Here is a 26,325-nt window from a genome sequence, read left to right on the forward strand (position 1 = left end):
ACTCTCAAATACAGGACTTCCCAAGGAAATGCAGTTGTGGTTGAATGTACAATAGTTACAGGTTGGTATTGATTAAAAAAGCAAGTTACATTACACAATAAGTAATTTTAGAATACTTTTCAGTTACTTTTAGATCACTTTGAAACTGGGGATGGTATGCCTAGATACCACACATACGGATCTTACAATACAAGTTAAGCTAGACTTTTCTTGGCTCGAGTTAGAGTTACTGTTTTTCTCATACATACCAACAGTTCAACACAACATTTTAGGCCCAAAATCTTTTAACATGGGTTCCTATGGGAGAATAATAGTTAGCAGTTTCACAGGTAAGTAAATGTATTTCAAGTGGGAGTTTTGGGGGTTAGGAGCAAGGACCAGGTAGGCACTCGAATTGCACCACCAGCAGCACTTCGGGCAGCCGGGTGCAGAGTGCAGGAAGCCAATGTTAGCCAATGGGGCACCTCGGTTGGTGGCTGCTCATGGCAGGCCGCTCAGTCTCTGAAGCCAAGCTCCTAGGGATAAGCTTAGGGCAAAGGGGGTCCCAGGTCAGCACCAAGTCCACACCATCAGCGGCATAGAGTGCTTAGGAGGGTCGGGAGCCCAATGCAATCCAAATGAGGTTGCTGGTTTTGGGTTTTAGCTGCAGGTTCGGTCCAGGAAGACTGCTTGGAGGCACCAACAGAAAGGCAGGTAAACTGTACAGCTCGGGGACCTATGTACACCTCAAGTCCTCTTCTCCAGGGTGGCTGGATGCAGGGGTGACATTTGAGGTCAGATTTCACCTTACTGGACCACTCTTGGATGGGGGGGGGGGCGGTCCTGTGAAGTGGCTGCAGAAGACTTCGGAGAGTCCTGTACGGGTCAACCCATGGTTGACTCTGAAGCGCTAGGGGAACTTGCTGAGACCAGTGGGCCACTTGGACTTGGGCCGTAGGCGACGGGTGAAGTGGTGGTTCCAGGTGTCGAGTTTCTTCATCCTCAACAGGCTCAGAGTCTGTCTTTGGAGTTTCTTTGGAACAGAGCTGCTGTTCGCAGGAGATCCGGTTTTTGTGGAAGGCAGTTAGTCTCCCAGGGATGTCACTGGCTGAAGGACAAGTCAACTTTTGGCACAGGATCTCCAGAAACTGCAGACGGGCTGGTAGAGCTGGGGCCAAGTTAGTTCTTATCGGTTGTCTTCTCTGCTGTGCAACTTCTGTCATTCTTCATAGGTTTCAGGAATCTGCCTTCTGGGGTCAGAGCTGCCCCCTAAATACAATATTTAGGGTGCATTTTAGGCGTCTTGAGGTAGTAGCCAATGGGCTACTGACCTTAGGGTGACTACACCCTTTGTGTGCTGGCCCCACATGGGGGAGTGGGCAAAATCCCTAATCCTGATTGGAGAGTGCCTATCATCTGCAAGATGGCAGGCATTGAAGAGTGGGCTTCACCTCACCTCCCCCACTTGAGTGGTGGGGTTGGCAGAGGAGGGCACAACTTCTGGGCTGTTCTAATGTTTCCCGCCTGTCTTCCCACTGAAAAGGGGACAAGACAGAAAGGGGGCCTGCTCCCGATAGCAGGAGAGGCTGGAGGGTTGCGTTGCAAAGGCAGCAAGGCCTTTGAAGCTCCCCTACCACAGACGGCTCTTACTGACCTGGGGAAGATGTGAACACCTCTGCCCAGGAAAGGCTTTGTTTCTGGGACAGGGAGCAAAGGCTCCCACCCCAGTGGTCCATAAACTTGTCTCATAGTTGCAGGCTGGTGTCAGGGAATCCACCAAATGATTGCTGTCTTTCAGGGGACATCCCCAAGATGGCCTCCAAGTGCATTGTACAATAAATTCCACACTGGCATCATTGTGGGTTTATTATGTTGAGACCTTTGCTACCAAACTTCCCAGAATTAAGTAAAGCCATTATGGTGCTGTAGAGTTCGTAATGACAAACTCCCAAACCATATACTCTTTATTGCACTTACAATACCCAAGAATGGGCTTAGACACTGTTTGTGCATAGGTCATCAAACTGTGGGGCGCGCCCACCTGCGGGGCATGCACTCCATCCCACTATTTTACCTTCCATTGTTGCTTCCCACGTCAGAAGTATGTTTGCTGCCTGTTTTTCATACCCCCATCTTGAGTTAGGGCTCTCTGATTGGCGGTTCTGAATGACTACTCCAATCAGCATGTAGTTTCTGCAGAAGAGCACAGCTTTGACGTCAGCACTAGCGTTCCTTCAATGAACGGGACAGCAGGAGAGATGCCAGGGGGTGACGCGAATTTTGTATGCATAAAGCTGCAAAATACTTCAACTTTGCTGATGAAGCAGCACTTTTTCGCTGTTGCCTTTTGCCTCGTGGTTGCTGAATTTAATATCTGGTTTATGCAGTTTGCCTCGCTCTTGAACCTTTCCCCTCAAGGTTATCCTGGTTTGTAACCTCGCAGCTACTGCATTTCACTGCAAGGAGGTGCTGACCTTGGTTCTGGGGACCAGGGTTCGATTCCTGGCATCGGCTCTACATCATATGATTCTAGGCAAAATCATTTAATTTACCAGTGACTTACAAAAAATGAATTTGACCTTGATTAAAGTCGCTGCTGCTTGTTTAACATGTTCCAATCCCTACAGCGGAGTCCACAAGTCTTACATAACAAATATTGTGACGTATGCCCATCATCTGTCCTCACTTCTTTCGTAGACCAAAATTAAATGCTTTCTTGTGCAGCTATTTTTGAAGCTTTGGAAGGCGATTTTCTTTATAAGCCAACTATGCCAACAAATTGACTCTTGATGCTGCTAGAGAATAAAGATGTATATATAATCTTAAATCACATATCACGTGTGTGTGATGTAAATGTCCCCTAAGCCTTCTTCAAAAACTGTGGCTCGTCTCCTACTGGCATTGTAACACGTGGTCATACTCCACATAATCACCTATTTTTCAATTGTGCCAGAAAGCATGTTTTGTGGAACCCCTTTTTCTAATATCTTGTCTAGGGGCACGGATGTGGCGCAACAGCCAGAGCGGATGACTGTGGATCTGGGGAAACAGGTTAATTCTTGCTGTCTGCTCAACACCCTGTGATTATGGGCAAATCACTTAATCCCCCTGTGCTTACAAAAAAATAAATGTGTTCTTGTGTAATGTAAAAGATGCTCCTGTAAAGCCCTGCAATACATTTGGGTCATGTTCACTCTATATAAAACGGCAACAAATATATTACAAAATTGTGAGCACTCCAGTTTCCAGGTACCGCTCAAGACTTGAAGTGGAGCACAACCTAATGATGGCAGAAGCAAGAATATATACACACACACTGACTGTCTCTGTGGAGAAAAACAGGTACACCCCTCACCTGTGTTTTGGGAGTGTTTTTACTAATCTATCCTAAATGTTGTGTTGTATGTGAAAAATAAAGCACCAATGTCATTTTTGCGCACATTTTTCTTGGAGACTCATTTGAACTTTATAATAAGCACAGGCACTACAAAAACTTCAGTTTACAAAACAATCTTACTTTATTTAATATTATTTACCCTATACGACCTGGGCTCTGCAGGAGGGAACGGGCATCGATGATTCAGACTACCAGCTTCCAGAACTTTGTCAGGTGGTGGTGACGGGGGGAGGTGGGGGAGGATGCTAGACGTGTAAAAAGGTTTAGATGGGAGGGGGGGGGGGGGGGGGGGTCAGCCAAAAAAAGTTTGAAGACCTCTGCTGTAGGTGTACAGTGCTCAATCAACAGTACCCTCACCAGAGGTATAGTTCACCCAGCTAGAGAGGTGACTTACCTATAGCATAGGCAGTGGGCTGCAGGCATGGCACACAGGTATGCATGCCATGTTAAACATGCAGCCTGCAATGGCAATGTGTGTGGGTTACGGTACAATATGAGCTGCAGCCCTTAGAGGCATTCCATGGTCACATTGCCCTGGATACTCATAGTCCCTTTTACAAGAGACTTACATGGGGCCATTGGGGTGCCAATTGTGGGTACAAATGTACAGTTTTGGTAAAGAATACAGGCCCTGGGAACCGCATTGGCAGGGAACCAGGTACATCAAGCCAACGTGCATCAGAAATCTTGAAAAAAGTGGGAGGGGTTCTGCAACAGAAACCCATTTTCCTACGAGGTGGCTCACCGAGTACTATTTCACTATTGTCTTTTTTGCCACATATTAAAAATGTCAGAACAAAGGCTGCACCTTATTACTTCACGTTTAACACATGAACACAGCAAACACCAACTGGAAGGTGACCAGTTAAACTATACAGAGTGTCACTGAGAAAAACTAAATGTGCCAATGTTTTGTAACTTTTGTTCAGTTTGTGCTACAAACATTGTGTTGAAATCTGCAAATTATGCAGCAGGTGGTGAATTATGTAGCGAGTACGGTAAATCCACAATTCTGCCGAACACACAGAAGCACATTATTCCAATGACCCGGATTAGCAGAATGTATGTTCTTTGGACTTTTAGTGGAACAAATTTCTTTTTCCGACCATCTTCTTCAACCTTCAGTAGAAACTGAAATCGGGTACTAGAATACAAAAAAATAAGCTACCGGTCTGTTTCACTGAAAATAAACTGGCTCGTGTACTATAACTAGGCTATACACTAATAAAATAGACCCGAGCTCAAATAACTGAAGCGTGGCACTGGGGGGTCCTAATTAGCCATTTAACTGTAGACTTAGAACACAGGAGGAACAATATTGTGCTCTCAAGCGTAGATCACACATGTTTGTTTTGGAGGTTTGTGGGGAACAACAAATCGACAGAGCCTCAGGGTGCCCACAGACAAATGTGATAATATTGTAAAAATAGGATACGAACGCTTGTCAAAACTATCAAGCTTCAGTTTCACGAAGGACAAAGTTGTAGGAGACGATTGTGTCACAAAATGCTTTCCTAGAAATTATATTTCCAGTCAACAAATAAATACAATGTATATGGAGGAGTCCCGCTGGGACCCCGCAAGGGGTTTTAAATAAGGTCAAAGTGAAAAAAAATATTCTGGATGCGATAATTCATTCAAATAATCAACCATTAATCAACAACAACAGTTAAAAAAAAACTTTTTCAAAGAAATACCATGCGGCTTGAATAATACTTGCATCCAACGACTTTGAGACTTTAGTTAAAAAGCTTCTTGTTGAGCTGAAGGCTAAGGGGCATTCAATACATTAAAAATAAAATCAAATAATTTTTAACTATTTGTGAATGGTCCAAATCTTTCATTATAATGCTATTAGCCACATGTGGGGACCAGGAGGTACCGAGGCACAGTATTTTGTTTAGAAACATGAACCAGCACAAAAATAGTTATGTCACCTTGATAGGGAAACAATGTGGAGTGATTTTAGTGATCTCGTCTGCTCGTTTGATGGCTTTCAAATTCACTAATGTGTGTATTGTAAAGAATATAATAGTGTTTTTGAGCAAGGAGCAGCTCGTACTTTCTATGATGGTGTTACAGCATTTCAATTTGAAGATAACTACCGTTAAATTTATTTTTTCAACATCTGATTCATCAGAATCCCCCACCCGGCCCATGTAGGCTTGCACAGGTGTTTTAGTGTGTGTAAATTCTTGGAAAGGCAAACAATGTAATTTTCAGATTTGCAGCTAGATTATCTGGGTAAAACTTCTGCAGCTCCTTCTGGTTCCCACAAGAGGGTGGATGCGTTGTTTTGTTTCCCTGAAATTACTAAAGTATCAATGTCCAAATTGGTGACACTATGCTTGTGGCAATCAGTGAGTGAAGCTAGGGAACATTGCATTAGACTATTTACCATTCGGGTAGTACAATATTCATTTAGTAGTAAACTTACCATGTTGCTTGAAATCTATCGTGCCCAGCAAAATGAAATAAATCTATAAATGAATGAAAAAAATCCATGAAGAAAAATAACAACTGGTACAAAACCACATGCTCTAATTATACTGATAGCCACGGACAACCACTTAAATGTAGTCAACATTTACCACCAGTGCATTATAAGGAAGTCAATAAATCATACATGCTTACATTTTTACTACTGCTTACCAAAACATAGAAAAGCATTTTGAAAAAAACAATTAATAAAACAGTTTATAAAATGCTGTATTTTTGATTTAATGCCAAAAGCATGCACATAAACCCAACATCAAAATTTCGGCTAGAAACAGCACACAAGTTCAAGATTGTCATACTCTGATCGAATGTTTTCTCATACTAAAATCCGTGGTGTGATGCAGTAGGTGGAGATTTCTGATCACTCAGACCAACGCTTGGCATTTACCATGTCCTCACTTTAACGGTCTAGAAAGAGAACTGATAATGTGGATCCTAGATGATGACTTTGTTAAATATATGCATAACGGGCGGCATTTAAGGTTGGCGAAAGAATAACCGATGAAAAGGATGCGCCAGAGTCATGCTTACTGTGTGCTTTGCATACGTATGATAATTAGAGGGAGTTAGTGCTCGCTACATGTATCTTCCACGGCATCTCTGCTCAGCACCCATTCCCTTATAGAAATCTTCGCTTTTTGTTTGGCACTTCGATGAAGAGTGAGTGAGTGAGAGTGTGAGTGTGTGTGTGTACGTATGTGTATATACTACGTACACAAATAAAGCTGGTCATGTGTGCATGTCCCTTCTGGTCATGCATTGAAGTTATATGCATCCTGTAGGATGTCTGCACTGGAAACAAGCCCTTTTAAGTCTGCCTATAAACCACTTTAGCTGAATCTATGACCTCATGCAATCAATACTTTAAACAAGTACAATAAGTAGCAGTACAGAGATAGAGAGCTGCCAGAATAACTCGCCTGAACAAAGGCTGTCAATTCCGAGGAATGCTAAGCTTAAGCAATATGCCGGTCCCGAAAATGGGCGCCAAAGAGGACACCGAGGAGAAGCTTCCAACCACACTTCGCTTAAAGGCTGAATACCAACCCTAAGCAGGACTCATGGTAATATGATCTCTAATTTCTCAACAGCTAATAACTAATAGAGTCCTAATCCAAGAATAGCCAGCAACAATCAGAGGCTGGTGCAACAACTGAACGTGACGTGTGCTCTTTCAGCATAGACAGCAAAAGGGTCTTATGCAGCGAACAATTAGCAAGCACCAGAGTCGCGTGCATCAAGTTAATCTGTTTGTTTCCCTTCAACATAGACAGCAACAAAGGACCAAACAAGCAATCATACAATACTGCCCAATACCTAGTCTAGATCAGCTCTTCACAAACATGCCCCCCTTATTACTCTCCTCTCATACGAGAGAATCCCCTCTGGAGAGACTACACTTCTTCCTCCTCGAGAAGCAATCCCCCTCCTCACCTCTCTTCCCCCTCACCGAACCAGAACTCATTCCCCTCTCTTCAACAGCACTCCTTCCCTCTGGTTTAAACTCGACCCCCTCATAGTAAAAAATGCCACCGAACACGCATCCTGCTGCCACCCGGCTAACTCCAAACCTCCTGACTCCAAACTCTTTCGTAATCACCTTCCCCCCAAATCTCATTAGTAAAGCAAAGAAAATTTTCAAACACAGACTTCTCAGACAACATCCCGAGACTCTATTCGCAGACACCTACCACTGCATCTCTAGAGGGCAGATCAAAATGGACCTTATCTTTCACACAGACAGGCCGGACTTCTGGCACTCCTCTCTAAACACACATCTCAATATCTCCAAACCCACCACCACTCCCTTCAGCTGCAAATTGACGACTTCCCTTCCGAACCCCCAGTCAAAGAGCGGATATATCTCCATCACTATTTTCACGAACGGCACAGTCCTAATTCAGGCCAAAAACACTCACCTTGAGAGCTTCGATTCTCTCTTCCTCCCACTAAAAGAAGCCTCCTTGCCCTCACCAGGTCTCGGATTCACCCCAGCCTCTCTCTCAGATAAATAACCACGACAGGAGACGATTAAGACCCCCCAGTCAGCTGCCCAGACATCCACTTCGGCTTCATCTCGAGGCTCCCTTCGCAACCCCATTCCTCCTTTCTCCGCTCACTACCAGGTTATTAGACAACCTCCAACCAGAGCCCCCCACTGTAACTCTTCCCCTCTTCCCTCCACTTGCCCTCCGTCAACCAGACAACCCGGACACCCAGGCGCCTCCTCACCTCCTCTGCGGTCTCCCATGATGGAATTCCATCCTCCAGCTCAGCCCACCCACAGCCCCCGCCCCTGATTATCTCAGGATCTGGCACCATTCTCGAGGCAGCAATCCCGTCGAGTAGACTGCCTGCCCATCCAGGCCCCTCCTCTCCTCTATCAACCCCCAATGGGGATCATCACCTTCCAGCTAAGCCCAGCAATCCCCCTCCATTCTTTCGTCACCTGGGTCCCATCACATGCCATGAGGCAGCAATCTCCTCCCCATTTACTCCAACTACAGATTATCTAGGCAGCCCCCTTCATAATAATCTTCCTGAACAGGACTCTCGTCCCTCTCTAAACCACCCTCAGTCTGCAGGGACAGTACGGCCTCCGACACCCTTCTCCACCCTTTGATCCCTCCTCCCTTAGTCCCTTTCCCCCCACCCAAGACCACTTCGGATTCAGGCACCCATCAACCCGACAGACAGCATGACGCAGCCCCTCTCTCTACTTGAAACCCGGTTGGAAATACTGCTTTGAGGCGTGAGTGAAATTCTCTCCTCCCTTACCCTTACCCGAAAGCCCTCACATTCACCCTCAGAGCAAGCCGATCTCACCCATCCAAGCATAGATAAAGCAACACTCCACTCCGAGCCACACGTCCCAACCAGACCTTAAGTCGGTTCCCCTTAGTAAAGGGAAGATCAGCTCCTTGGATACACTCGCTAGAACACCCTCCTCACTCCCCTCACAGATAATTATGCTCCCTGAAGCACCCCTAGACCTTCTGCTGAACTCGTCCCCAAAATCCACGATCCAAGTAATCACAGGCTTCAGAAGCAAACACCCTCCCTCGAGAACACCCAGACCCCCGTCCCACCTTGCCCTCCTACCTAAAGCCCAACCAAACGAACTCAGAGAAGAAATCCCCATCAACTGCATGCTCAAACTGCAGATCAGCCTCTTAACATACATCCGAATTTTCAGAAGCCATTCTCTCCCATGACATCAAGATAGCATTCATAACAGAAACCTGGCTCAACAACCTCTCCTACCCTATCATGGACATGTTAGTTCCCCCTGGTTTCACGATGATCAACAAGGACAGGCTAGGGAACAGAGGAGGGGGCATAGCAATCATCCACAAGAACAACATCGCCATCACGGAAATCTCCTCTTGCGCTTACAGCTCCTTTGAATGCCTCTCAGTCAACATCAAAACTCAGGATTCCAGACCCACACTCTGCCACCTTCTTTATCATCCCCCTGGCAATTCTTCAGATTTCACGGTTCACCTTTCAGACTTGATTGCCCACTGCGCTCTCTAACTACATAATCCTGGGCGACCTCAATCCAAGGTGGAATGAAACCAAGAACCCACTCAATCAAACCTTAAACAACCTACTCCTAGCGAACAATCTGACTCAACATTGCTTAGAAGAAACTCACCACAAAGGAGCCATCCTTGACGCCATTATTGCTGACACCATCGATCACATCCTCCCAGTCGACTGGTCCGAACATCACATAGTCCTCTTTCACATTAACCTTTCAATCCTGGACAATACTATTCTAAAACGAGACATTCCCAAACAGGTTTGTAACACAGCTTAAATTCCTCGAGCGGTCCTAGAAGAAAGACTCAGCCTGCTGCTCCCCTCTGCCACTGACCACCTCTCATCCAACGACATCACCCCTCTCTACAACACTAATTTGACGCTTACCCTTGACCAAATTGCTCCCATTAAACTAAAGAAAGCTAGGAATATTCCCTCTAGAACATGGTTCACCTCTGACATCAACGATGAAAGAAGACTTTTAAGAGCCGCAGAAAGAACATGGAGGAATGATCCCTCAACCCTCCACCGTGATCAACTCCAAGCAGCCCGCAGGATGTACAAAACTCATATCAAGAATAAAAAGCATGCTTTCTTCCGCTCTGCATTAGAGAACGCAAAATACCGGCTTGTAGAGCTTTTCAACATCATCAAGAATCAGACCTCCAGACCTATACCCCCCTCAACTCAAGCATCCAAATCTTGATGCGACAGCTTAGCAACCTTCTTTAACGACAAAATCGTCAAGATAGTCCTAGCATTGGGCTTATCCCCCACCTCCCTCAATGAGATCAGTACGCTTAAAAACCATGTCAACGCTTCCACGAAATCTCCACAACAGTGGCCATCATTCACTCCCATCCTGGAAGCAGAGATAGTCAATCTAATCTCGAAAGCCAAGCCCTCAGCACACACCCTGGACCAGCTACCGCCTCTTCTGACAAAAGACCTAAAGCGAGATCTAGCTCCAATATGGTGCAAGATCATCAATAGCTCTCTGAGCTCTGGATCCGTTCCAGACTGCCTCATGGTAGGGCAAGTCACTCCACTATTAAAGAAGCCAGGTCTAGACACAGAAGATTTAAACAATTACAGACCGGTCTCGAACCTTCCTTTTTTGGCTAAAGTCATGGAAAGATGTGTCCTCCCTCAGCTAACCCTTCACCTTGAAAACATCAAACTTCTAGATCCCCTCCAATCTGGATTCAGAAAGGGTTGCAGCACTGAATCTGCAATCCTCAACGTCATAGACGACCTACGCAAATCACTAGACTCGGATCAATGCTGCCTTCTCATCTTCCTAGACCTATCGGCTGCATTCGATACAGTCAACCACAATCTACATCTAAAGGTCCTTCAAGAAAGAGTTGGTCTACAAGAGACAGTCCTTCAATGGTTCTCCTCCTTTCTTCACAACCGATCACAGAGAATAACAATCAAAAACTTCTAATACGACCTACACCCGGTTATCAGAGGTGTTCCTCAAGGATCAGTACTCTCCCCACAGCTCTTCATCATCTATATCGAACCGCTCACCTCTCTACTCAGAAAATCCAACATCCTTTTTAACCTATATGTGGACGACACGCAGCTGTATCTTGAAACGACCTCAATTGAGGACATCCAGAGACTAAACAACACGCTCAAGGAGGTACAAGACTGGCTCTCAACCAATCACTTGAAACTGAACCAAGATAAAACAGAAATACTACTTATCTCCAACAAAGATGATAACCCTCAAATCAAAGAATGACTCAAAGCCATTGATGCCCTAAATGGTAACCTTTCCCTAGCAGACTCGGTGAAATCTCTAGGGATCACCCTAGACCCAAAACTCGACATGAAGAAACACATCTCACGATCTGCTAAAAGTGCCTTTCTCAACCTTAAACTACTGAACAAAATAAAACCCTTCCTCCCACCCAAGGACCTTCAACAAGCCACCCAGGCTCTAGTCCTCTCCAGAATAGACTATGGAATTGCGACCTTGACAGGGACAGCAAAATCCCACCTTGCCCCCCTGAAGACGACTCAACGCAGCAGCAAGAATGGTCTCCGGAATTAAGAAATGTGAGCACATCTCGCCAGCCCTCAAAGAACTCCAATGGCTCCCAGTGGAGTTGCGAGCCAGTTTCAGAACAGCCTGCATCACGCACAAAGCCCTGCATACAGGTAAACAGAATACCTGGCCGCCAAACTCAATAGGGCAGGCCAGTCCAGAAACCTCAGGAGCTCCAGCTCTCTACTGCTCATCCCGCCCAAATCGCGCAAGCACAGGACTACAGACAAATCTTTTGCTGGTAACGCTCCCAAAATCTGGAACTCCATTCCTCCCCACATTAGAAAAATCTCCTCATTTTCAAAATTCAAGAGGCTCCTCAAAGACTTCTTCCTCGACCGTACTCGAGGGATCTGAGAGACCCTGGACTGCCCCCTATTCTGTCACCCCAGCTTTACCAAAATTCCGAGTCTGACAACAAGGTCGCAGACCAAGATATCTTCTGGATACAAACATTCTATCAAAAGATTCTGTATGTTTAAGTTTCAGTCTGCTCACCATGTTATTTGCTGTATATGTTGTGAAGCGCTCTGATACCCTCTGGTCCGGCTAGCGCTATACAAAACTACTAAAATAAAGAAAGGGTAGGTGCTTTAGTTTTCATTATTTACCACTATTTGGATGCATTATTCAGCAAGGCTATTTCGAGGAAGGTTCCATTGTTCCATTTGTATCTAGGATGTGATGATGGAGCATCAAGTAGTCTTTTTGTTAGACTGCAGATGTGATATTGAGTGAGTGGCGGGTGTGTTCAAGAAGACGCATGTGTAGCGGTTCATTCACAAATCTATGCCGCATCGATCTGTGAAAGAGACTGTTGCGACGTGCTCCAGACCCCCATATTGCTGAATCCTGGCGGGGGAGGTACCAGACAGGTGAAACATGTACCCGCTGTTGCACAGGGGTTGTAACATGCTGCTAATCCACTTAGTGAAGACTGGCGGCCCAGTTGCAGTGAGAAGCAACATGGAGCCTGCTCCGGTGCACACCTTCCAAGAGCCTACCCAGACCAATAGACCTGTGTGGCACTATAGAGGCACCCCCCTTAGGCCTGCCGCATCAGCGGGACAGACAGCTCAGCAAGCAAGCGAGAGTGGGCTCACTCTTCCACGCTGATGATTTTGGAGCTGGTGCAGGGCCTCCGCGAAGGCTGTGCCAGCTGACTCAGGACCAGCTCCTCCCTCAGTCAAACTAAACATCGGAGCGGCATACAAAGCAGCATCAACGCCAGTCAGGCAAGTCGAGCTATCTGCGGATGGGACTATAGCGCAAATAAACTGTGGCATATGGTTAGTCTGGGCCCTGGGGGATAACTGGTGGCAATGTTAACTTACCAATGGACTCTAATGAAAGGGCCCTATTCTACCCATCACAGGGAGCAGACTAGTGCATATAAGCTGGGCTATTGGCAAGCCTTGGAGATCACAACAGGTTCCTCTACATCAGGCTGTAGTACGTTGGGCGATGCAGCTGTGCATAACATTCCTCAACCTCTTCAGGTGTGCTAAAGCTCCCCTGAGCTGCATCAGGCGATATCTACTTTCTGTGGACACTATACCTGTGCAAATACATAGCGGCCAGAATCGGATCCACACGCAGTCAGCGCGGTGGTCAACTCAGACTGGGGAGCCCTACTCACTAGGATGACTCATGGCACTGGAGGTCCCATGTGTACCTGGCGGCACTGGGTTTGATCCCATTGGCACCCGTTCGCTCATTCGGGGGGCCCCAGTGGCGCTGCATCTGCCTGGAGTGGCCCCCTTATCGTCAGGCAATACCTACAGCTTGGCCAGGCGCTGAGAGGCTGTCCACACGGCCTTAAAGGATACGGTCACCCAGACCCCTGCCAAAAAACCTGACCATCATAGAGAAGCCTCACCCCCAGCGCCTAACTCAGCGAAAGTAGCCGCTTGAGACAATCAGGAGGAGGTGCACTAGTTACATTGGCTTTCTGGAAGATCTTTTTGGCACTTTGAGAGATGACATTGCAGTCCTCAAACAGGACAGGGCCGCAGCAGTCAAAGACATCAAAGGGGATATTGGAGAGTTGGTCCAAAGGGTGAATACTCTGGAACAGATCGGTGACTTGCAAGAGGAAGAACTTGACGACCATCGACATGAGCTGTTGGAACTACGCAATAAAAATATTGAACTGCAGTACCAGTGGAAAGACCTTGAAAATAGATCAAGGTGCTCTAATATTAGAATCAAAGGGGTCCCATTCCAGGCAGATGGTGAGAAACTAGAAGACTATGTCAACCTTCTTTTTCGCCATGTGGCACCAGATCATCTGGAGCAAGACATTGTGTAGGACGGCACCCATAGGGCTGGCAGGCCTGCTAAGTCACCAGGCATGCCCCAGGACATTTTGATCTGCCTTCACCATTATCGCTAGAAAGAGGCCATTATGTCAGTGTTCGAGACCAGGGCGCCATCACCTTTGAAGGGACTAAAGTATGGCTCTATCAGGATCTTTCCCCTACAACTCTGCAATGTCGATGAACTCTCCAACCCATTACTGTATTCCCCATAGGGAAAAAGGCATCAGATACAAGTTGGGATACCCCATTAGACTCATCTTTGTTGGGCACAAGGCTCACAGTTGCCATAACCTAGAGGAAGCTCGCTCTTTTCTTTACTAAGAAGTGACGCCAGAAGAAGAGAACACTAAGCCCACCACTAGACCCCAGCCAAGTACTTCCACTGGGATGAGACGCTCCTATTGACCCACGAAAAAACATCTTAATAAACCCACAAATACAGAGTTGCAAAGAAAGAGCGGGATTGCTCAATCAACTTCAGCGTCAAGACAGCACGTCTGACTCAGACAATACCTAAGTCCGGCATGAGCAATAGGTTAGCCTTCTGTTGGATGCCAGATCTGTCCCTACAGTGACCCTGTGCATAGTGATCTCCCTGTTCCCAGGAGGGAGAACCCCTCAGTTGCGATGTTGATTGTGTCTGTGTATGTATATATATATATATATATATATATATATATATATATATATATATATATATATATATATATATATATATATATATATATATATATATATATATATATATATTTTTATTTTTTTTATTTTTTTTTGACATTGACAAAGGCGTGTAGCCGAAACGCGTCTGTCGGGCAGCTTTGATTTGTGATTAATAAATTGAGAAAATCACCCCTTGAGTGCGCCTCAATCTTTGCTCCAGGAAATAGGAGGAGTTTCGCACAGGAATATATATATATATATATATATATATATATATATATAGTGTGTGAACAAGAGTACGCTAGTACTCGAAACGTTACATTTTTGAAGGCTCGTGAATAAGTATCAACTTGCCTGGATATCGTGGGGTCCGCCTCTTCTTTAGCCGCTTCTGTGGAGGTTTGAAGAATTCTCGTTTATATATCTCCTCTACTTCAGATACTGTTTAAATCGGATCCATTTGGGATGCCGAAAATATGCACATGATGTCCTCACAACCATAGCGCTTCCCTTGTGAACTACGTTATGATTAATATAATTTGCGTCAATGTTAGAGGCCCTAAAGCACCAGTGAAGCGTTTAGCACTTCTTTCCTTGCTTCAGGAAGCCAAACGTGACAGATGTCCAGTTCAAGAAACAAACCTTCTTCCATCAGGTTGGAAATTACTTTGATCCCATTAGTTTGACGGCCAGTACCTCTCCTCTGGTCTGGGGAAATGGGCAGGGTGGTGATCCTGCTTGCCACACATTTCCTGGGACTGGTTCTCCAGACACAGGCAGAACTACTTGCCAGACTCCTGTCACTTCGCATTGACGCCTTCTTCATGGATGCTGTGGGTAGTGTAATGGCTTACCCAGATGCAGACACTCCTAGGGGGAGACTTGAACCTGGTTCCAAGCACACTCCTAGATAGATATGTGCAGAGAACTGGGCAGACTGGGGAACTCTCGCCTGCGAGTTTTCAGTGGCTTGTGGGTGTGGGACTGGTAGACGTGTGGCGAACCCACCACACAAGTACTACACCTTTTTTTTTTTAGCAGCCCACCAGTCATATGCCAGAATAGACGTTTTTGTTCCCCTCTCCCAACCTCATGGCAGCTCTCAAGTGAGTGGAGATTGGGATGGCTCTCCTTTCCGATCACTCATCGACCTCTATACGCCTCCCTAACTCTACCCCTCAGCACCATAGTTGGTGGCTTATCCATAAGCTGCTAACATATGACTCCAACATTTCCAAAATCACAGACACCATCTGCCCCTTCTTGGAAACCAACAATACACTAGACACTCCCATTGCTCTACTATGGGACACACCAAGGCTGCTGTTAGTGGTAACTTTATTGCTTTTGCAGCCCGCTTCAATAGTGAAAAGTGCACCTGTTCTCATAAAACAACGCCAACTTAATGCTGCCTGCAAGCAGCTTATGGCCCTTGATATAGACTATGCACTTCTTCGTACAAAGTAAAGATACTATGCAGAGGGTCATAAGGCAGGTCGTTTGCTGACACACTGTCTCCGTGCCCAAGCTATTAGGCAGAGAATAGTGGAGATTGAGGCATCTCAGGGGGATAGGGTATTCCAGGATGAGCAGATTGCTCAAGAATTACAGCATTTTTATTCTGCCCTCTAAACCCCAGAGGCTCTTGAACTGGGAGAAACTCACACCTACTTGGCCCAGTCCCCTATGGAGCAAATTCCCGATTACTACGCTGCACAGCTAGATAGGGACATCCATCCCAATGAAGTTATTCAAGCCATACAGAGACTGCAGTTAGGTAAAGCACCTGACCAAGATGAATATTCCTCTGATTGTTATAATGTTTTTACGCCCTTCCTGGGTCCCCTTTTAGCCCACCTAGAATTCTTTCAGCGCCACTGTCTCTCTTATGATCACTATGAGAGCAGCCGCTATTACAGTGTTGCCTAGGCCAGATAAGGATCCTGTATTCTGCTCCTTTTATTGTGCAATTGCCCTGTAGAACATTAACGCTAAGACCTTCACCAGCCAGCATGTGTCCAGAAAAAATTAACAAATGTCTTCTCTTTCCATGACAGATGGTTCCAACAAATGGACTGGGCTCTACCGCTACCCAGAAAAACCCTGCTTACCATGAGCCTTTCTGAAAACTTGAGAACATGGGGAATCAAAGATGGTGTGAGCCTGTATGGATCCAGCATATTTTCTTACCCAGAATGTCATGCAAATGTGTAAGACTGGGTTGAAAATAACAATTGATTTATGTGACAGACATTTTGGGCATATTCAGCCAAAAGCAAACATTTTACCACTTTGTGTTCCGCCCAGTCTCCCAAGAAAATTAAAATAACTCACATTTGGCTGGGCCCAAGGCGGGCACAACGCATGTAACCGGAATGGACCAAATCTTAAACAAGGAAAGATCAAATTGATACTATCACTGACTCTCACAGGCTAAAATTTTACTGGTTCCTTTCTAGTGCGATAGGCCATGCACAAACGTGGGATACTGTTTTCATCAGAAGTGTGGGCATAATGGACTTTTGCTGTTGGATGCAAGTTTTTTTTTTTTTTTTTAATTGTCCCATATATCTGAGGACATTTTTTTAACATACATTTATAGAGCATTCTGGGAAAGAGAAAAGTGGTAAGATGCATACAAGCCTCACGATCCTGGATTACTGCAAGTATCTGTTTTTTTAGGTCTCGGCTGAGCCCCGCGGAAGCGCGTCTCCGCCGAGAACTTATTGTCGGCGTGTGTGCTTCTCAGGAGACACCCCTGGCCGCGCGCATCGCCCTGGAGGCGATTTGTAACTGACACGCGCACAAGTACGAGCGCTGAGTTGTGCTCTGTTTGTTCTTCTGTTTCATTTTTGCTTGTGCCACTGTCGATTACATGCAGATACATATGCTTACATTCAGCAAGCTGCTTTCGTTTAGCAAGCTGCATTTTCTTAAAATACAATGCGCTTTTAGAGTATACGTGTAAACGGCTTTCATTCATCAAGTGTAAGATTTAGTTGTGCGCTAAGTTGTGCGTTGTTGGTTCTTCATTTTTTTTTTATTCTGTGCCATTGTGATTGTCTTCTATATGCAAATAGACATGCTATTATTCAGCAAGCTGTTTTCATTTACCGAGGTGCATTTTTTTTAAAATACAATGCGCGTTTACAGTAAACGTGTAAGATTTAGGTTTCATTTTCTTACATTACAATGCGCGTTAACAGTTAAAGTCTAAGATTTAGTGACTTCTGAAAAATGCAGTGTTATTTCTCAATGCTGCATAGTGATTCTCGATTACATGCATTTGCTAGAGTCTCGCAATTGCTTTTGCGTCTTAAAGTCTTTGGAATTGCACTATTCGCTTTTCCCCCATAAAGCCTTTTTAAGGTGAGTACCATTTGCATTGCATAGGGCCACTTAATTATTTTTTTCGGTTCTGGAATCTCGTGATTTGTGTTATTCACCTAATGCTATAGTTTCGCGCTACACTCGTGCTACAATAGAACGTGGTGCTTCCCTAGCCTCAAAGTCGGCTGCTTTAGTTGTCGGAAATGTTGACTTTTGCCTTCTTCATTAGCATATCAAAGAAAGTAGCATCTCCATAGTACTTTTAGTGTCGTTGTTAGTGTAGCGTTATCTGGGGAGTTTCTGTCTGCTCGCCCTGTTTTTATAAAAAAGAAACTTTTCATACGGAAATGTTGACTTTTGCCTTCTCCATAGCACTTTTAGTGTCGTTGTTAGTGTGGCGTTGTGACTCTCGTCTACATGCAGATGGACACGCTTTTATTTAGCAGCCCTTTGCTTACTTTTGGCAGAGTGTTTGAAAAGCAGCGTGTGTTTAAGATTAAGACACATGTTTTGCCAATATTAAATATCACAGAGCGGGCAAGAGCCTAAGCAGGCAAAAGCATGATGGTTGTGAATGATATTGTGTGGTTCTATATTTACAACGTAATTATCTAGAATTGTTTTAGTAGGCTTTGAAAATATTAAATGCACTCAACTTCCTGTTGAGAGGCATGCTGGTGTTTAGTCTAGGTACTTTTTGCTTTTTCTCCCAGTCGGTGCACAGAACTCAGTGATATAGAGCAAACACTAAGCACATCATTTGTTTGAGAATATTTCCAAAGGACGAAGTGTGTTTTCCTTTTATTTCCTTAGTTGCAAGTAGTGAGTGCAGAGTAGTGAGTGCGCAGAGTAGTGAGTGCGCAGAGTAGTGAGTGCGCAGAGTGCTGTGTATTGGCAATGTAAATGACAATGCCATTTATTTATGATTTAAAGAAAAAAAAAAAGAAATGTCATGAGCAATGCCAATAGCTCTACCTTTAATGATGCAGAGACCATTGCATTGCAAATGCTTGTTTATTTCTGGGGCATGCATTTCTCTGTGTCCCAGGCCCTATATTGCACCCAGGCCCTATATTGCACCCATCACCACGCCCCCCAGACTAGAAACTACGAGGTAAAGAAATTGTTTCACCATTATGATGCCATCTATTCTGACCCTCCAGCATTTCGCGATTCAATGAAAAAACTGAAATCTGCTGGCAAGTGCGACGGCCGCGATATTTAACAAACCGGCCGCAAAGAAGAGTCTCCCGGTAGGCATTTAAAAAATGATGCCATTTTATTGGCTGTACGCGCCTACGTCACCCCTTGAAACTACGCTGTACAGCCATATCGTATTAGCTGCCTGTGGAAAGTTAATTGCCTTTGCCAGAAACCATGGTATCACCACACAGTTCAGAAAATTATTATAGACAGAAAAAAAAAGAGGATTAATGTGCTGAAAGATCACTGTTACGGCACAGAAGCTGAAGTCAGTCACATCTGTGAGGATAGGAAACCCAGGGACAGATTAGACAAGCTTCTGCCAGAATATGTGAAACTAAACTACAAGTCTCATGTGTATGAGACACTTTAATCTTTTAGCACTCACTAAGGCTTCTAAAAGATGACTAAACAAGCCTTTGACAGGCTGGTGTACATTGATTACTTGACTGGTGCCAGTGTCGGTTTGGAAAAAAAAACATGCTGTAAGATTCAGCCGGACGTAAACACTCCCATGTCCTATGTTAAGCACTTGAACCAAGTAGCAGTTTTTATTTCACTGGAAAAAGAACCAAGCACATCTCTGATTTATAACATTGCATTCTCAAAAAGACAATCAGCATATACCAACCAACTATACCAAATCAGCTAACGCTTAACATATATTGTGAGGATGCTGCGGATGGCGCTTTACCCCCATTTGTATATATATATATATATATATATATATATATATATATATATATATATATATATATATATATATATATATACACATATACATACTTTCTACCCATAGGCCCCCATCTCGAAAAAGTGCTCCAAAACCTTTATAAAACTTCCAAAAATCAAGGCAACCTTGATTCATTTGGAATGCGGGAGTTATACCACATTCCCTGTTTTTTCCAGCTGGCCCTTACACCAACTAAAAGCTGAACAAATATACACGGGTGGAAAAGGCCCCAGAATGCAGACTCCCCATCAGGTGAAGTAAGTGATTCCTTTTCCGTCACCCATTTCTAAGGAGACTCTGAGGTTTCAACTCAGAATACCACAGCATTCCTGGAATTACAAATACCCTCAATGAGAGGATGTGGCCTAACAGCCAGGGGGTCGAACTAAAATCTGGGGAACCAGGTTCGAGTCTAAGCCACGATGCTCAACATCCTGTGATTCTGGGCAAATCAATTCATCTCCCCTTGCATAATAAAAAATAAACGTGTCCTTGTGTAACGCAACTGGTGCTCGTGTAAAGCGCTATGATACCAAATAGTTTCCGGTCAAGTTTGCGCTATATAAAAATAAATGCTTTCCAATCCCTTTACGTAAGAATCCCAGCCTCCACAGCAGCCATGGGTAGCATAGGTCAAAACATTCTTAAGAGAAGACAGCTTTATTAAGTGCTTGCAACAACAACTAGGAGTTAAGAGGTTCAATATTTCTCCAATGCAAAGTCGATGGGTACCTTACACTGCCTATTGGATGGACGTTGGTCACCTAATCTCTGTACACATGGAACTAATGTTTTCGCATTGTTGGTTCATATAGACATCCAGGTCGAAAGCATTACTAAACTGGTCAAGACCAGTCTGCAAATTCCTCCCAGAAATAAATTGATACTACCACCTATAGAGGCTAACAATCGGACTGGAGTCAGAACACCAATAAAACATTGCAGTTCCAAAAGCATTCATGGTGCTCCGAAGCTACAAGCCGACCACTGAAATTCCGTCTGCTCACCCAACCGGTGCTGTGGACTTTCGGCACGCCTTACGAATGAACCACCCTTGCAAGTGCCTTAGCAGCAGCCCATTGGCAGTCTTGCAACAACGCGCACAAGCAACTTCAAGACACCCTACACACAGTCAAATGGTAACACGTCCAAGGCACATCCTGCTGAAAGATGGGCTCTCCTGAAGACTAACTTTGAAGGTTAAACATCACAAACATGACTTTGGCAACCCTCCTTCCCTAAATTATAGTCCAATCTCTTGGACGACGAGCATTAATCATCAAAAGCTTCAACAAGATGGACCATCTGCAAACTCTTAAAGGCTTGTCATGTATGCTTCTGATCGCGTCTGTATACGTTTCCGCGCACTGACTTCATCAAGTTAAACTATGAACACTAGCAATGACGTCCTTGTGCAGTCTGCATCGGGTGTCCAGGTGTCCACATCTATCACAGTGGGGGTTTCATTGGGAAGAACGCAGTGACCAAGACACATCACTGGGCAACTCACTCTCCAAAAAGAGTTATCCCCTAAACTTGCCTACACCCTCCCTCCTCCACGATGCCCGGCTAATAAAAGTGAGCGGGGTGAGCGTGATCTTACTTGAGTTCAATACTATATACATAAAGTCTGTCACTAGCGCAGCATGGCTGGCACCACAGAACAAGATAAATCGTCTAAAGGAGCTGAAAGTAGTGTTTCAGCAAAGATAAACGCAATGATGACATCCAGCGATATGGGAATAGATAGAGGCTTTATATTTCAGGCCGGTACAAAGGCGGGACAATTTGCTATAAGGATCCTTGAAGAGTGCACAGTCACGATCCCTTCCGCGTATTCCATTACTGCATGGGCCCTGAAGCGAGTCACAACATACCACCGAAAACCCACTCCCGTATAAAAAGAAAGGTTGTATCAAACACAAAACTCACCGCGGTTCCTGAGATACTCTAATCCTGAGATACTCTAATGACAGAGTCCAACCGGCCAACAACACACCGGTAACACACAGGAACTCAGACACAAAAAATCATGGCCGTAGCCAGCGCATGCGTACACAAGCACGAATGCACGGGGAATTGGCAAGGAAAGCGAAAGCAAAAACGCAAGAAAGAGGACAAAGGTAGAAACAAAAGAAAGACTCGAAGGCAGCACTTTCAATATAGCGGTATTTCGGAGGCCATCTTAGACTAGTGACAATTTAATTCATTGAACACATTGAACAAAACGTGTTTTTTGCAAGAAAAACATAAACTATTTAGGACGTTAATACCAATAATTAAAAACTGATTTTAAAAGTAAAATATGTTATAAGATAGCAAACATACATAGAACCATAATGAGTAAAAAGGTTGGTTGATGATCAAGCAGTTTCACGAGAAATGGTGTCTCACAAAGGGTACAGTACGGCGAAACCGTGACACAGCAATCGTAAAGAGGTCACACGGATTTAGACCTTCCCCTACCGAGCCCAGCATCATCTTTTTATTTATCAATTTATTTGTTTAATGCATGTTTATAAAGCGCAGACTTTACCCGAAGGTGTCAGAGCACTGTACAATAGAACCAGTTACGTTACATGAGAGAACTGTTACAGGAATGGAACAAACAAAAATAGCATACCATAGAATCAAAGCGAGGCAGGCATAAGGCACACAATCTCAAGCACAACAAGCACAGACTGAACAAGCAACAAGCATTAGAAATGCAATAGGTCTCGCATTAGGAAAGTTTGAGCGATTGTTATTGTAAATGACACTTTTTTATTTATGTGTTGGTTTTTAAAATAGCAAAATTAATAGCTTTGTCAGTTACAATGTCAATAGTTTTAACTTTCGCAAATGTGGTGGTGTTGGATGTGGTGGTGGATGTGGTGGTGGATGTGGTGTTGGTGGATGCGGTGGTGGTGGGTGTGGTGGTGGTGGATGTGGTGGTGGATGTGGATGTGGTGGTGGTGGATGCGGATGTGGTGGATGTGGTGGTGGTGCATGCGGTGGATGTGGTGGTGGATGTGGCGGTGGATGTGGATGTGGTGGTGGATGTGGTGGTGGATGTGGTGGTGGTGGTGGATGTGGTGGTGGATGTGGATGTGGTGGTGGATGTGGTGGTGGATGTGGTGGTGGTGGATGCGGTGGTGGTGGTGGTGGATGGGGTGGTGGATGTAGTGGTGGTGGGTGTGGTGGATCTGGTGGCGGTGGATGTGGCTGTGGATGTGGCAGTGTATGTGGCAGTGGTTGTGGTGGTGCATGTGGAGGTGGATTTGGAGTTGATGGTGGATGTGGTGGTGGTGGATGTGGTGGTGGATGTGGTGATGGTGGATGCGGTGGTGGTGGTGGATGCGGTGGTGGTGGTGGATGGGGTGGTGGTGGATGGGGTGGTGGATGTAGTGGTGGTGGATGTGGTGGTGGTGGGTGTGGTGGATGTGGCGGTGGATGTGGCGGTGGATGTGGCGGTGAATGTGATGGTGGATGTGGTGGTGGATGTGGTTGTGCATGTGGAGGTGGATTTGGAGTTGCGGTGGTGGTGGTGGATGCGGTGGTGTGGTGGATGTGGTGGTGGTGGATGTTTAATGAGCAATTGCACAGCTGTGTTCCATTTACTCATGTGAAGTTGCACATCAGTTAAAGTTAGCACATGGAAACGATTATTAGCAGGACTTAAAAAGAACTGGGTACTGTTGTAGTGCAGGCCAGCCAGCCAGAAAGAAATGACTGAACGAAAAGGACCCCATTTCCTATTTCCCCTTGTGACCTCATATTTATTAGGATTATTACTGTTCGTGATAACCTTTGAGAGTTTGTGAGCACTGTGCCTTTAGTGCATATGCAAAATTGAGACCCACTACTCCAATTCGAAAATGCGGTTCTTGTAGATTTGTTAAGCTGCTCGCATTAAATCCAGCATTTGGATTGTGACTATAATTATACAAAATGAGATAATTCAGTCCGTGTTTTAATAGTCATTTGTTGGCCCATCAATTGGAGGTGGGAGGGTGAAATAGATCAGTTAGCCTAAAAAAAAATGATTATTACTGTTCGTGATAACCTTTGAGAGTTTGTGAGCACTGTGCCTTTAGTGCATATGCAAAATTGAGACCCACTACTCCAATTCGAAAATGCGGTTCTTGTAGATTTGTTAAGCTGCTCGCATTAAATCCAGCATTTGGATTGTGACTATAATTATACAGAATGAGAAAATTCAGTCCGTGTTTTAATAGTCATTTGTTGGCCCATCAATTGGAGGTGGGAGGGTGAAATAGATCAGTTAGCCTAAAAAAAATTCCTACGTTTTAATTTTTATCATGCTCCTGCGGAAATTGTGCGTAAAACAATGAAAGTTACAAGTTTATCATTATTTATCACGTGAACTATATCAGCCATGCGTCAGCGCCATATACATTATAAGCAAGCTCTTTTCAGATGTGACTTTGAAATGACATTTAGGTAAGAGATTGAACTCCACACGTTACACGTGCTGGAGCCTGGTGTAATATGCCGGTTAAGGTAATTGTTCAGGCAGGAAGGTTTGAGTGTTAGTAAGTACGCTTCATTTGTAGGTTAAAAGAAGGCAGCAGTCACGTGTGGGGGAAGGGTGGGGTGCTGAGCAGAGTGCCTGTTGAAGAAACTGAATTTCCTTCAAGGAGACCCTTTCATGCGTGTCGCGTTCACTGTCAAATAATCGACAGCCCCAAGCTAAGTAAAATAAGTCAAACTTCAAGTAAAGCATATGTTTGGTGACTTCCCATTCCCCCTTTCATGAATTGCAGACTTGCCACCGCGAAAGTGATGAGTAAATAATTTGGGCGTAATTGTGTTTTATAAAATATGGTAGTTTTAAATAAGTTACAGGAACATGTCAATTGGTTGGTACTAAAATAAATCGACGAGCTGGCGGAGCCTGAATTCCGTGTTGTATGCTGGAGGGGGAGGTGTGCTGGGAGAGAGAGTGGGGAGGGGGCGGAGCGGGAGGAGCGTTGTGAGGGGAGAGAGAGTGGGGAGAGGGCGGAGCAGGAAGAGCTGCTCTAGGCAGGCTGGGGAACAGATGCTGCTGGAGAAGTGATGAGGGGAGGTGCCCTGAAGAAATGCGACACGACAGGCAGGGGAGGGCGGGCGGAGCGGAGTGCCTGTTGAAGAAACTGAATTTCCTTCAAGGAGACCCTTTCATGCGTGTCGCGCTCACTGTCAAATAATCGTCAGCCCCAAGCTAAGTAAAATAATTCAAACTTCAAGTAAAGCATATGTTTGGCGACTTGTCAATTGGTTGGTACTAAAATAAATCGACGAGCTGGCGGAGCCTGAATTCCGTGTTGTATGCTGGAGGGGGAGGTGTGCTGGGAGAGAGAGTGGGGAGGGGGCTGCGACACGGCAGGCAGGGGAGGGGGCGGAGCGGGGGTGTGGGAGGAGTGCGGCTGAGGGAAAAGACGTGCAAGGCAGGCGGCTGGGGGCATGTGCACGCGCTTTTAAGCTCAATGCGCATGCGCATTGAGCTTAAATTTCACGGGCACTGCAAGGAATCGCCACGATTCCTTGCAAGTTGGTTAAAGAGTGTTTAAGCCCCCATAGTCTCGCAAGCTCGATGCGCATGCGCATCGACAGGCGAGACCTAAAAATATGAATATATATGACAAATTTTACAATGACTAAAGAACTTCCTGGCGCAAAATAGCAGGCCATAGAATAAAAACAACGCAGGCAAAAGGAACACAATATCAAACGCAGCAAGCACAGGAGGTACAAACAAAAATATAAATATATGTGACAAATTTACAATGACTAAAGAACTTCCTGGTGGGGTCTGAGAAAGAGGGAATTAGTTCTGAAAGTGTCTTTGGAATAAAAGAGATTTGAGGTCCGCTTTGAAGATCTGGATGGAGGTGATGGCACGGAGCGAAGGAGGAAGCGAGTTCCAGATTCTCACTGCATTACCTGAGAACGATTGTGTCATCAATTTTTCCCTTTTGAAGGAGGGGGGCTCAAGAAGGAACTTTTCTGTATTCCGAGAAGGTCTTGAGCCTCCAGACAATTTCAGTTTATTCGCCACATAGCGAGGGGAGGAAGAGTGCAAAGCTTTGTGGGTGATGCACGTCGTTTTGTAGATAGCTCTAGCCTCGATGGGAAGCCATCGGAGAGAAGACAGGATAGGAGTGATGTGGTCACTCTGTTTGGGCCCTGAAATGAAGCGAGCTGCTGAATGGAGGACGGATTTGAGGGAGGAGAGGTGAGATTTGGGAAGGCCAGTCAGAAGAGAATTACAATAATCCAGTCTAGAGAGAACTAGCAATTGGACCAAGGTTTTTAGGTCATTCTCCGGGAAGACCCGACGAGTTCCCCATAAAAGGCGCAGCTGATAACGTGCGCTCTTTGCCATGGAATTGATGTGTGAGATCAGGTTGAGTCTTTTGTCAAGTATGACACCTAAGGATTTAGCGCAGTCCACAATGATGGGTTTACTGTTGAGTAGATTCAACTGATACATCCAGAATTGAACAGGAGGCGGGGAGAGAGAGCTAGATAAGAGGATGAATTCCGTTTTGGAGGGATTGAGAATGAGTTGGTGCACTAACATCCAGTTGTGAATAGCGTTGAGAGTAGCGGTACA

General features: G+C 45.1%; 1 protein-coding gene across 1 annotated transcript in view; it reads right to left on the minus strand.

Annotated features, from left to right (window-relative positions):
- The window catches only part of PSMA4 (proteasome 20S subunit alpha 4), a 155,720-nt gene extending 133,909 nt beyond the window's left edge, over window positions 1-21,811 (minus strand). The window contains exons 1-2 of the mRNA XM_086953153.1: window positions 21,660-21,811; window positions 5,814-5,856 (exon numbers count right to left, since the gene is read on the minus strand). Of these exons, the coding sequence (XP_086809279.1) occupies window positions 5,814-5,816 (3 nt within the window). The 5' untranslated portion in view covers window positions 5,817-5,856; window positions 21,660-21,811. The remainder of the gene's footprint in view (window positions 1-5,813; window positions 5,857-21,659) is intronic.
- Between the last annotated feature and the right edge of the window lie 4,514 nt (window positions 21,812-26,325).

The sequence above is a fragment of the Lissotriton vulgaris genome, chromosome 1_1, assembly GCF_964263255.1.
Source record: "Lissotriton vulgaris chromosome 1_1, aLisVul1.2, whole genome shotgun sequence".
Taxonomy (NCBI): domain Eukaryota; kingdom Metazoa; phylum Chordata; class Amphibia; order Caudata; family Salamandridae; genus Lissotriton; species Lissotriton vulgaris.